A 14,155-nucleotide genomic window follows, 5' to 3' on the forward strand; every position below is an offset into this window, starting at 1 on the left:
TCAAAGAAGGGAAACACACAAACCCTACTACTAAAAAAGTGACCGGAGTTAACAACCACTGGTCATTAATATCACTTAATGTTAATGGGCTCAACTCACCTATAAAAAGGCACAGGCTAAGAGATTGGATACGAAAACAGGATCCAACATTCTGCTGTTTACAAGAAACACACCTCAACCACAAAGACAGGCACCTACTCAGAGTAAAGGGCTGGGAAAAGGCTTATCAAGCAAATGGACCTAAGAAACAAGCAGGTGTGGCCATACTAATTTCTAACAAAGTTGACTTCAAACTTAAATCAATCAGAAGAGATGGAGAGAGACATTTTATACTCATAACAGGAACAATTCATCAGGATGAAGTCTCAATCCTGAATATCTACGCCCCTAATATAAAAGTGCCCACGTACGTAAAAGAAACATTACTAAAACTCAAGGCAGCCATCAAACCACACACACTAATAGTAGGAGAATTCAACACTCCTCTCTCACCAATGGACAGGTCAATCAAACAGAAACCAAAAGAGAAATTAGAGAATTAATGGAGGTAATGAAACAAATGGACTTAACAGACATCTATAGATTATTCCACCCAAATAGGAAAGAATATACCTTTGTTTCTGCAGCTCATGGAACCTTCTCGAAAATTGACCATATACTCGGTAGCAAAGCTAACTTACATAGTTACAAAAAATATTAGTAACCACCTGTGTCTTATCAGATCACCATGGATTAAAGTTAGAATTCAACAACAATGCTACCCCCAGAAAGCCTACAAACTCATGGAAACTGAACAGTCAACTACTGAACCATTCCTGGATTAAGGAAGAAATAAAGAAAGAAATTAAAGTCTTTCTTGAATTCAATGAAAATAAAGAAACAACATACTCGAACTTATGGGACACTATGAAAGCAGTGCTAAGAGGAAAGTTCATCGCACTGAGTGCCCACTTAAAACAGAGAAAGCACATATTGGAGACTTAACAGCCCACCTGAAAGCTCTAGAAAAAAAAGAAGCAGACTCACCTAGGAGGAGTAGAAGACTGGAAATAATCAAACTGAGGGTGGAAATCAACAAAATAGAAACACAGAAAACAATCCAAAGAATCAATGAAACAAACGGCTGGTTCCTGGAGAAAATCAACAAGATTGATAAACCCCTATCCAAACTAATCAAACGGCAGAGAGAGAATACGCAAATTAATAAGATCAGAAATGAAAAGGAGGACATAACCACAGACACAGAGGAAATTCAGAGAATCATTAGATCTTACTACAAAAGCCTGTATAACACAAAACTGGAAAATGTAAAAGAAATCGACACTTTTTTAGATAAATACCATATACCAAAGTTAAACCAGGACCAGGTGAACAATCTAAACAGACCTGTTGGTCGCGAAGAATTAGAAGCTGTTACCAAAAACCTCCCTACCAAAAAAAGCCCAGGACCAGATGGTTTCAATGCGGAATTCTACCAGAACTTCCAAGAAGAGCTAATACCTATACTCCTTAATGTATTCCACAATATAGAAACAGAAGGGTCATTACCAAATTCCTTTTATGAAGCTACAGTTACTCTGATACCAAAACCACACAAAGACTCAACCAGGAAAGAAAATTACAGGCCAATCTCACTCATGAACATTGACGCAAAAATCCTCAACAAAATACTGGCAAACCGAATCCAAGAACACATTAGAAAAATTATCCATTATGATCAAGTAGGCTTCATTCCTGAGATGCAGGGCTGGTTCAACATACGAAAATCTATCAATGTAATCCAGCATATAAATAAACTGAAAGAAAAAAAACCATATGATCATTTCATTAGATGCTGAAAAAGCATTTGACAAAATTCAACATCCATTTATGTTAAAAGTCTTGGAGAGATTAGGGATACAAGGGTCATACCTAAATATAATAAAAGCTATATACAGCAAGCCGACAGCTAACATCAAATTAAACGGAGAGAAACTCAAAGCCATCCCGTTTAACTCAGGAACACGACAAGGCTGTCCACTTTCGCCATACCTCTTCAATATAGTGCTTGAAGTTCTAGCAATAGCAATAAGACAACATAATGGGATCAAGGGGATTCGAATTGGAAAGGAAGAAGTTAAACTTTCGTTATTTGCAGATGATATGATAGTGTACATAAGCGACCCCCAAAACTCCACCAAAGAACTTTTACAGCTGATAAACAGCTTTAGTAATGTGGCAGGATACAAGATCAACTCCAAAAAATCAGTCGCCCTCTTATACACAAAGGATATGGAAGCAGAGAGGGAAATCAGAGAAGCTTCACCATTCACGATAGCCACAAACAGCATAAAATATCTTGGGGTAAATCTAACCAAGGAAGTGAAAGATCTATTTGACAAGAACTTTAAGGCATTGAAGAAAGAAATTGAAGAGGATACCAAAAATTGGATGGACCTCCCTTGCTCTTGGATTGGGAGGATCAATATAGTAAAAATGGCAATTCTACCAAAGGCAATTTATAGATTCAATGCAGTCCCCATCAAGATCCCATCAAAATTCTTCACAGATCTGGAGAGGACAATAATCAACTTTATATGGAAAAACAAAAAACCCAGGATAGCCAAAACAATCCTATACAATAAAGGATCTTCTGGAGGCATTACCATCCCTGACTTCAAACTCTATTACAGAGCTACAGTAATGAAAACAGTGTGGTACTGGCATAAAAACAGAAGTCGACCAATGGAATCATATAGAAGACCCGGATTTTAACCCACAAACCTATGAATACCTCATTTTTGATAAAGGAGGTAAAAGTATACAATGGAAGAAAGAAAGCATCTTCAACAAATGGTGCTGGCACAACTGGATGTCAACCTGTAGAAGAATGAAAATAGACCCATATCTATCACCATGCACAAAACTCAAGTCCAAATGGATTAAAGACCTCAATATCAGCCCAAACACACTGAACCTGATAGAAGAGAAAGTGGGAAATACCCTACAACAGATGGGCACAGGAGATCGCTTCCTATGTATAACCCCAGCAGTACAGACATTAAGGGCAACATTGAATAAATGGGACCTACTAAAACTGAGAAGCTTCTGTAAAGCAAAGGACAGTGTCACTAAGACACAAATGCAACCTACTGACTGGGAGAAGATTTTCACCAACCCCGCAACAGACAAAGGTCTGATCTCCAAAATATATAGAGAACTCAAGAAACTAGACTTTAAAATGCTAATTAACCCAATTAAAAAAATGGGGCACTGAACTGAACAGAGAATTCTCAACAGAAGAAGTTCAAATGGCCAAAAGACACTTAAGGTCATGCTCAACTTCCTTAGCAATCAGGGAAATGCAAATCAAAACAACTTTGAGATATCATCTTACACCTGTCAGAATGGCTAAAGTCAAAAACACCAAGGATAGCCTTTGCTGGAGAGGCTGTGGAGGAAGGGGTATCCTCATCCATTGCTGGTGGGAATGCAATCTTGTGCAACCACTGTGGAAGTCAGTGTTTCGGTTTCTCAGGAAATTCGGGATCAACCTACCCCTGGACCCAGCAATACCACTCTTGGGAATATACCCAAGAGATGCCCTATCATATGACAAAAGCATTTGTTCAACTATGTTCATAGCAGTATTATTTGTAATAGCCAGAACCTGGAAACAACCTAGATGCCCTTCAATGGAAGAATGGATGAAGAAAGTATGGAATATATACACATTAGAGTACTATGCTGCGGTAAAAAGCAATGACTTCTCGAATTTTGCATACAAATGGATGGAAATAGAAAACACTATCCTGAGTGAGGTATCCCAGACACAAAAAGATGAACATGGGATGTACTCACTCATAATTGGTTTCTAGCCATAAATAAGGGTCACGGAGTCTACAATAGGTGAACCTAAAGAAACTAAATAAGAAGGTGAACCCAAGGAAAAACATATAGTTATCCTCTTGGCTATGGGAAGTAGACAAAATTGCCGGGGAGAAAATTGGGATCTTGGAGGTGGGGTGGGATGGGGGTAAGGGGAGATGGGGAGAGAAAAGTTAGAAGGGAAGGAGGGGGGAACTTGGGGAAACAGGAGGATTGGGATAAAGGAAGGTTGGACAGGGGAGCACGGAACTACAATTCTTAGTTAAGGGAGCCACTTTAGGGTTGGCAAGAGACTTGACCCTACAGGGGCTCCCAGGAACCCATGGTGATATCCCCTGTTAGTCCCTTGGGCAGCTGAGGATAGGCAACCTGAAATGACCCTATCCTATAGCAATACGGACGAATATCTTGCATATCATCCTAGAACCTTCATCTGGTGATGGATGGAGATGGGGACAGGGACCCACACTGGAGCACTGGTTTGAGCTCCCAAGGTCCCAATGAGGAGCGGAAGGAGGGAGAAGATGAGCAAGGAAGTCAGGACCACGAGGGGCGCACCCACCCACTGAGCCAAGGGGGCTGATCTAGTGGGAGCTCACCAAGGCCAGCTGGACTGTGACTGAAAAAGCATGGGATAAAACCGGACTCTCTGTACATGGCGAACAATGAGGCCTGATGAGAAGCCAAGGACATTGGCACGGGGTTTTGGCCCTACTTCATGTTCTGGCTTTGTGGGAGCCTAGCCAGTTTGGTTGTTCACCTTCCTAGACATGGACGGAGTGGGGCGGACCTTGGACTTTCCACAGGGCAGTAAAACCTGACTGCTCTATGGACTGGAGAGGGAGGGGGAGAGGAGTTTGGGGGAGGGGGAGAGGGGTGGGAGGAGGGGGAGGCTGGGAGGAAGCAGATACTTTTTTCCTTTTCTCAATAAAAAAAAAAGAAAATAAGCCGTTTAAACATTCTTATTTTGTGTGTGCGCAGACACTCCAGACTTGCCATCAGGTGTCTTTGTCTTGTGTTTTAGAAACGAGTATGACCTCATTCTGAACTCGGATATAAACAGTAATCATTATCACCAGTGGTTCTACTTTGAAGTCAGCGGGATGCGGCCTGGCGTTGCATACAGGTTCAACATCATCAACTGTGAGAAGTCCAACAGCCAGTTTAATTACGGTGAGCCTCTTGTTCTTCCTGTGAGGCAGTTACCTGCAGGACCAGAGATCAACACGGAAGCACTGCCTTAGATGTATTCAGTCTCTGATTTCCAAACCTTAGCTGTTCATCATGCACAGTTTGAAATAGCTTAAAGTCTAGTTGGTTGGTAAGAAGGGTTACCTTCTTGTAGACATTCCTTTAGGCTGCAGTAGCTGTTGGTGATCTCATCCAAATGGAACACAATTCAGATATTGCCTGGGCAGCAACAGCAGCAGCAGCAGTAAGTCAGGGGTTTCTTCTTTACGTAGCCTGTTAATATTCTGCATAGGTTTTATTTTAGGGTATTAGCCCTTTTTCCTTTATAGATTAAATAATAGAACTGCTAATGTTTTGTTAAAATTTTTTTCCATTTTAAGCTGGGCACAGTGCTGAACGCCTGTGATCTCAGTCCTGCCTGATACGGCACATGTGGAGAAGATGTGTGGAGGGCGTGTGCATTTTAGACGAGGTGCAGTTCAGTGGTGGTTCAGTCCAGAAAGCTCTGGACTCCATTTTCAGCTCCAGAAGAGAGGAAAAAAAGCAAAGAAAAATACTTTTACATTTGTGCTTAGGAAGCTGTATTTCCCCCTCCCTAACTGCCCCCACCATACCCACTTTTGGTATCATGGTCATACTGACTTGGTACAACATGGCACGTCTTCCATCTTCTGGAAGTCCTTGTGTAGAACTGGTGCTAATTCTGCAAGGCATGATGGACTTTTCTAGTGAAACCGTCCGGGCTTTGCGGTTCTCTCTTGGTGGCATCATTTCCTTACTGGATGAGAATTGTTGGTGTTCTGTTATGTGGGGACTGAGCTGGAGTAGCCTCTGCTTTTACTAGTGGGTCCATTTCTTCCCAGGGGTCACTGGTCACTGTTCCTGTGTTGCTGTTTCTGTTTGCACGGCCTGTGCTGATAACCCCAGTTTCATTTTCTGTAATCGTAGCTGCGACTCCAGATCCTGCTTAGCTGCCCACACAGAACTCGCACTTCACTTCCCTTGTGTTCTTTGGGTACCTGCCGTGGGACAGATGTGTGTCTGTTCTTGGCCAGTTTCATCCCTTGTAGAATGAGTCCTTACTGCACAGTTTATGGACAGTGCTGAAGAAGGAGTGTTGTGTTTATTGCCTTCCTTACTGCTGCTCTCTGGATAAGATTCTTTTTTCTTTTTAAATAAAACTCTAGTGTTTCGGAATAGGAATCTGAAGTATAGCTTGTCATTTAAGGCTGCTGTGTTTGAAACCTTAAATACGAAACTTAAGGGTTATTTGTTCAGCATCTGGTCAGTAATCAAGGACTATATCTATGGAGGCTAATTACATAAACTCAACATTTGTATTTAAAAATCAAAACTTCAAATATCAAATCTAGCAAATTTTTTATATAGTACACGCATACTCTCTAACATACAAAGCATCCTTTTATTGAGGAGAAATTTGTTGCAAAATGATAATGGTCTCAATAATTGGTTATGAAGATTGGAAAGCTTTAAACAGGAGATCTGAGACACTGGTGTCCTGTGTTTCAAGTCATTTCCCTAAGTTGTTAAAAAGCCTGTGGTGATGATGTTCTTCAAAGAAACAGTTCTGAAATTTAAAGCTTTTGGTAGTTGAAGAGGTTGCTGCCAGCTGCTGTGTGGAAGTAGGAAATAATGTATTCTAGAATGACCCACTTGTATGAGATAAAAGCTTTGTCATTTAATGAAATATTGGAATGAATAGATATTTTAATATCTGGCATGGTTATGAATACTTTTTAAGAGATTTGAAGTCGTATTTAATTTTCAAACAATCTTGTAAATGTGTATATTTGTTGAAAACATCCATAGTGTCCTTGGTTTGCATGACTGGTGATGGGACTATCCTTGTGTAGTCTGTTCCATTCTCTTGTTCTCCGTGATGCTAGTGCACAGCACAGTCATTTCCCCCTGGACGTGCTTGCGTGTATTTCCTCCTGGACGTGCTTGCGTGTATTTCCCCCTGGACGTGCTTGCGTGTATTTCCCCCTGGACTTGCTTGTGTGTATTTCCCCCTGGACGTGCTTGCGTGTATTTCCCCCTGGACGTGCTTGCGTGTATTTCCCGCTGGACGTGCTTGCGTGTATTTCCCGCTGGACGTGCTTGCATGTATTTCCCCCTGGACGTGCTTGCGTGTATTTCCCCCTGGACGTGCTTGCGTGTATTTCCCCCTGGACTTGCTTGTGTGTATTTCCCGCTGGACGTGCTTGCATGTATTTCCCCCTGGACGTGCTTGCGTGTATTTCCCCCTGGACGTGCTTGCGTGTATTTCCCGCTGGACGTGCTTGCGTGTATTTCCCGCTGGACGTGCTTGCATGTATTTCCCCCTGGACGTGCTTGCATGTATTTCCCCCTGGACGTGCTTGCGTGTATTTCCCGCTGGACGTGCTTGCATGTATTTCCCCCTGGACTTGCTTGCGTGTATTTCCCCCTGGACTTGCTTGTGTGTATTTCCCCCCGGACGTACTTGTGTGTATTTCCCCCAGGACGTGCTTGCATGTATTTCCCGCTGGACGTGCTTGCGTGTATTTCGCACTTCCGGTCTCACACAATGGTGTTCAGAAGGAGATAAAACCGCAGCTGCCCTGTGTGGAGACAGTCCCCTTGACGCAGCTTTCTATAGCCTTTACCACAGTGCTGACATTTCTGACACATAATTGTGCCTTATTTAAAAAAAATAAAGCCATAACCATGCTGTTTCATTCTCTATATTTTAATTAAAAATTACATTGCTGACATTTTCTCTGGCCCTCAAATATTCCTTTAAAATAATTATCCAAACTTTTATTATCACACATTATTGGCCATAGTTTATCAGGTTTTTAAAAATTATTCTGGCATTTGATTTGTTTTATATGTCTCCTTTGAGTTAAAAACATTATTTCTCATAAGCTTGGGCCTCAGGTACACACTAGCATTTGTTTGGAGAATATTGATTGTAGTATGATAGTTTAACATTTTACCATTTTCAAAAAAATTAAAGATCTTTGTTTCTCTGAATAGTTTACTTATTTATTTTTTTTGAGTCTCAACATAGTCCTAACTAGTCTTGACCTCATCATGTTAAATGACCTTGAACACTTGATCGTCCTGTGCCTATCTCAAGTGATGGGATAAAAGAAAGGTGTATACCACTACCGCTCATGGACATCTGTTATAAGTATTGCGATTTTATCAGGTGCCAGAAATTTTTAATTAATTATAGGATAATTTAGATTTTTCTTTACATGGTCTTGCATAAGGTAAATATCAGTAGCATTCCCATTAAAGTCAAAATAAAACATGCTGTCCATTGTCTTCCCTCTGAGTGGCTGTTCAGTTTTGGACAATGTTGACATGGAGTGTTTTCTTATGTGAGTGACGTTTAGATTTTCATCGATAGCACAGAGATGTGAACAGAAACTACAGTTGTGTGTATGTCTTTGTGCTCAGGCTTTTCTTTTGTATTTAAAATATTCTGTTTTAAAAAACACAGCTGCTGGTTTGTTGATCGTCTTTAGAAGTTTTCTTTAATTTTGACCTTTACCTCCCTGTAAATTAGTACTTTTCTTACTTCTTTGATTTGTAGACAATCAAAACATTAAAATTTTCTTTTTATTACAACTTAATTTTGTATCCCTCCCTGATTTTAATATTTGTCTTTTTGTATCTTTTTGGTTTTTTTATTTTTTGTTTGTTTTGTTTTTTGAGACAGGGTTTCTCTGTGTAGCCATGGCTGTCCTGGAAATCTCTCTGTAGATCAGACTGGCATGAACTCACAGATGTCCCCTGCCTCTGCCTCCTGAGTGCTGGGATTAAAGGTGTGCCCTTTCCCCCACTTTATGAGGAAGCTTGGGCATTTTGTCTGGGGGATGCTGAGAAATGGGCACTTGGAAGTGGACTCAGGAGGCAGAGGGGTCCTAAATGGGCAGCCTTACCATTGCTTTCAGTTAGAGAAATTGCCACCCTGCTCCACTTTGGGGGACTTTTTTTTTCTGATTCTGTTATTTATTTATTTTTTTACAAATGATTCTAAAGCAGTTTTACAGCATATTTCTGAGAATAATACTCGGCTAAATTTGAGAATCTGTGTCACTCACTATCTCCATACCCTCTTTATCTGTTACTTGAAATGGATTGTCTTAAATTGCCACTAGATGGCAGTTTTACATTTAATAAGTCAGCTTTAGTTTCAGGCTGTGTTTTATTCTCTCCCTGCATCAGTCTCTACCTTCTTAAGTAATCAAGCATGCACACAGCTGGGAATCTACGCCCCATGCCCTGGAGGTTAGCTGGGGCTGTCTGGGTTGTGACCTTTCCCTCTGCTGCTACAGAGGCTTTATATTAGTTAGCTGTGTTACTAATGCTTCCCCTGCTGTTTCAACATGTATATGACTCCTTTGAGATAGGAACATAGGGGTGTTCTGTACATTGATAATATGGCTCTTAGTAGCTGTTTGGTAAGTGTTTGTTGACGGATGAGTGGATGTAAGGACCATAACGTTCATGGTAGCATAAAACAAGCATGCACAAGATACTTGTCAAAGACCCTAGTCTAGTTAGGATAGTCGACTTTGTGTGTATGTTGTATGAGTATATGTGTTTGTATGTATGTATATATGTGTGTATGGTGTGTAAGAGTGTGAAGTGTGTTGTGTATGTCTGTATATGACTTGTGTGTTGTGTATATATGATGTATGTGAGCATGCATGTTATGACATGAATGTTGAGGTGAGTCAGGATCTCTGCTGTTTACAGCTGTGTACAGTGCGCTACCTCCCTTGCCCAAGAGCTTCCAGAAAACCCGTTTTCTCTTCCCATCTCCTGGGAGGGATTAAAACGTTAGCGAGGGCCCGGGGGCTCAAACTCAGGTCCTCAGGCTTGTAAGGCAAAAACCTTACCCACTGAGCCATCCCCCATGGCTCCCAACTCTTTCTAAAAGCTTTAGTTTGAAATAACTTGAGGTGTGAGGAGAGTTGCACATTTTGTCAAGATGTTGCCCCTCTGAAGTGATGCCCCAGCACTCTGGATTACTTTGTGTTCCTACAGACCATAGCTCTTTTTGTTAGTGTTGGGATCATGAAATTGTCATTAGCTCATGAAATACATACTAGTCCTTGGATCCCCATTTAAGTTGGACTTTTTAAAAAAAAATCAATAAAAGGGTTTAGCTCAGAGCCACATTTCTCGTCTCTCAGTTATTTCATATAGTCAAGTGATTATCGAATCCAAGTCTGCCATCAACAGTGTGCTTATTCCCTGCTTCCTGTGGTCTGTTCTTCACTCTGCGCATAAATAATAAGTTCAGTGTGAAGTGTGACTTACAGAAAGAGACAGCTCACACACACACACACACACAGTGTTTTCTTTTAAACACCTCTTTGTTGCGTTTAGTATATTTTGGCTTGATATCTACTTTGTTCTACATTATTGTCTCTTTTTGGCTCCTGTGCCTTTGCCTGTTTCTGGACTTACAGGTAACAGATTGGAAGTGCCAATAGTCTGGATAGGATCTAATTTTGAATTATTTGTTGAATTGATTCATCTGTTGTTGAGAAAGGCGATACCAGTGGCTTCCTCATCTCTTTAGTGTCATGCCCTGATGTCCCTGTGAGATGCTGAAGAGTTAACCCTTCTCTATTTTAAGCTATTTTGTCCCCATCTGTTAATGTTCCCTTTATGCCTGTAAATTATGGCATGTGATGGTTGGAGCCAGAGACACCTCATCTCCCTTCATGTTTGTAGTTATTACTGACCCTGGCCTTTGTTTTTATTAAAGGCTAGTGCCATTGGATGTTACCATGGCAACTTAAAATGGACAGTTTGTTAATATATTTGTTTCATGCAAATAAAAAGATTTATCCTTTTGGCTGATGAATTAATCAGTTACTAAAATATAGCCTTTCTGTAGTATGTTGAGTAGATTATAGCTGATAGAATCCAAGTTTTCTCATTAGATTAATTCTGGTGTTGCAGCCTATTTTTATTTCCAGAGATATTCAGTTAGAACGTATAAAATATTTTATCAAAATTAGTACTATAATTTAAAAAGTAATATCAGAATACATTCTTTAAAAAGAAATTAGAGCATTTTAGATAAGTCTAAAGTTCCCCTTCACCGCAGCCTGAACCTTTTTCTACTTCCTGTAGTTAGCTGTTAGGATGAGTTGCCTGGGTGCAGTGAGGTCAGGAAATTAGAGACAACGTAGTGTGTCCATGACACTGCTGAGGTGTTACCTGCCGAGAGGGTCTCGTTTCCCCTTTAAAGGACATGCCAGCACTGTGGGCAGGCGGCGGTCAGTGCTGGCCTTGTGCAGGCCTTGGTGTGTCTCCACACAGTCTACTCTCAGTGCTCATTTTACTCAGAGGTCACAGCGCAGTCAGTGCTCAGCAGTCCTGTGAGAGCTGATTGGGAGTTTAAGCCCTGGTTGCAGATCATGTACTCGAAACTACTGTGTTCTTCTGCATATAGAAGATCAGCCCAACACTGGACATGTTATTGTGACTCTAGAAGCTTGGGGACAGCCAGGTGCCTCTGTAGAGTCTGTCATTTGTCGCTGCCAGCGCACAGTTAGTATACCTAAGAATTCAGGAATCAGTACATGAGGAGAGGCCAGGACACAGAACTAAGAATTACACAAGGTGTCCAGTAGGTTTCTTTGAAAGGAGAGGGTATGGGAGATGTGGGAAACTGGTCTTGGTCTGCTGGCTTAGTTATTACTTTGATAGAACCTAGGAAAAATAACAGCTAATCTAGACCATTAAAGAATGGGAATACAAACTAAAAAGAAATCAGCTGAAATTAGTTAAAGAAGAAAGAAGTGTTTGATAAGTAGGAGAAAGGAAGTGGGTTAAAGGGGCTGAGGTGGGACAGGGCATCACTGGGTAGGAGGAGGTGGGTGCTCTCAAAAGTCAGTTACAGCTTGGTGTTGTGTGTTCCTTCAGTGACCGAACACTTGTGATTGAATAATTTGATAAAGTTGCAAGCAAAATGAAGCAGAAGTTGTAGCATTAATGTCAGAGAAATTTAATGGTTTAAAAAGAAAACCAGAGTACCAAGAGACAGGTGTGTTGTCAGAGGCTGCTCAGAAACGAAATAATCACACAGAAATTATATTATTTGCAATATTGTTTGGCCAATAGCTTAAGCATATTTTTAGCTAGCTCTTATATTTTTTTTTCAGTTTTTTGAGACAGGGCTTCTCTGTAGCTTTGGAGCCTGTCCTGGAACTAGCTCTTGTAGACCAGACTTAGCTCTTGTATTCTAAACTAACCCATCTCCATTAATCTGTGCATCACCATGAGGTCGTGGCCTACTAGGAAAGTTCCAGTGGGCTCCAGTGGAAGCATCTGTCTCCTGTCTTCTACATGACTTCTCACTGACTTGCCTTCTTTCTCCCATAATTCAGTTTAGTTTTACCACCTAGCTCTATTCCACTCTGTCACAGGCCAAAGCTGCTTCTTTATTCATTAACCAATAAAAGCAACACACACAGAAGGACCTCGCACCTGCAGCTCACAAGCTGCAGCCCTTAAGGGGCCATAGACCTTGATGGAGTAAAGTGATCATGGAGACCACAGAAAGAGAACAAAGCTCCAATAATTACTTTTACTAAAGATCACTGTTATTAAAATAGAATCTGACACAGCAAGAATTACAACATAAGAAAGAATGTAAAGATTGTGAACAGTGTAGCCAAACTTGGCTTTAGAATTTTGAGGATCCACTTTTGAGGACTGTTTGAGGATGTACTTCAGTGTCTTGAGAGTAAAGTTTAAGAAAGAGAAAAGCATTGGATATGAGAAATGATGGAACTCATGCAGGTCCAGCCAAGAACAAGATGACAAAAGCTGATGAAGCTCTAGAAAGTCGGCCTTTCCTACCAGAGCCTGAAGTTAAAGAGCAATATACGCCTCATTATAAAGTGGAGTATAGTCTTAAACATGTAAGAAACCATGAGGGCATGAGGGGGAACACGCTGTCTTCTTCTGTCAAAAAGATGAAATAAAGACAAACATTGTAAACTAAAAATGTTGGACTTCAAATGTGAGACAAACATTTCATATAGGTTGCGTTTTTGGCAAAGACATGAGGAAGCATTTGAACTGGACCCTGGAAGCATCTTGGGGTGTACATGTCTTGTCTTTCCAGGAAGTGACACCCACAGAATCTTAGCCAGGAAGTGCAACTGCTTTTCAGTTCCTACTGTCTGCATAAAGAGGCACAGGAGGCTCATGAAACAGCAGGGAACCTTGCGTCTTATCACTGGGAAGCTTATTGATGTAAGAAGATAGCTGCAGTTTTTAGTGTGATATGACTATTGTTAGAAATCAAGAGAAAAGTGATCAAGGTAAAGAATATATCAGCTCTTGGAAATCATATGATAGTTATTCCTAAATATCTTTTTAAAAGATATTTTAATATTTATTTAATAAATTTTAACTTATTTTTATTTTTAATTTAATATTTATTGAATTTGATGCTAGAAGTCATTTAGAACTATCTGTCAAGCAGAATAAGCTACCAGCTATATGATGCTATTAAAATTAAATATTTGAGTTCTCCTGTAGAACTAGACTCATTGCTAGTATTTAATTAATGCCCATTATATAATACATTTTATTTTAGGAGAAGACTAGCTATCAGGGACTTAGGGAGCATAACTAAACCAGCATTAACTTGTAAATCGAAATGGTTATATTCTTTTAAATAAGAAATAACTGAAAGTAAGTGTTGAGTGTAAGGAACTGGAGGACATAAATCAAAGGAAAGGAAGACAGCTAATGAAAACAAACAATAGATATTTAGACCAAAATAAAGCAAAATATAGAAGTCAATGTTTAGATGAAAGGAGATGTATGTGTGTGTGTGTTATGCATGGTATATGTGGTGTGTGTGGTATGTGTGCATGTTGTATGTATGGTATGTGTGATGTGTGTGGTGTGCATCTGGTGTGTGTGTATATGATGTGTGTGGTGTGTTTATGTGTGGTGTGTATCTGGTGTGGTGTGTGTGTATGTATGGCGTGATGTGCGTGTGGTGTAGTATGTATGGGGTATGTATGTATGGTATGTATGATATGTATGGTGTGTGTGTGGT

General features: G+C 40.4%; 1 protein-coding gene across 6 annotated transcripts in view; it reads left to right on the plus strand.

The window, feature by feature from the left end:
- The window catches only part of Agtpbp1 (ATP/GTP binding carboxypeptidase 1), a 133,899-nt gene that overhangs the window by 75,879 nt on the left and 43,865 nt on the right, over positions 1–14,155 (plus strand). For all 6 annotated transcript variants that reach the window (XM_075969413.1, XM_075969417.1, XM_075969415.1 and 3 more), the window contains one exon: positions 4,892–5,040. In XM_075969413.1, coding sequence (XP_075825528.1) covers positions 4,892–5,040 — 149 coding nt within the window. The remainder of the gene's footprint in view (positions 1–4,891; positions 5,041–14,155) is intronic.

The sequence above is a fragment of the Microtus pennsylvanicus genome, chromosome 4 (genome assembly GCF_037038515.1).
Source record: "Microtus pennsylvanicus isolate mMicPen1 chromosome 4, mMicPen1.hap1, whole genome shotgun sequence".
Taxonomy (NCBI): domain Eukaryota; kingdom Metazoa; phylum Chordata; class Mammalia; order Rodentia; family Cricetidae; genus Microtus; species Microtus pennsylvanicus.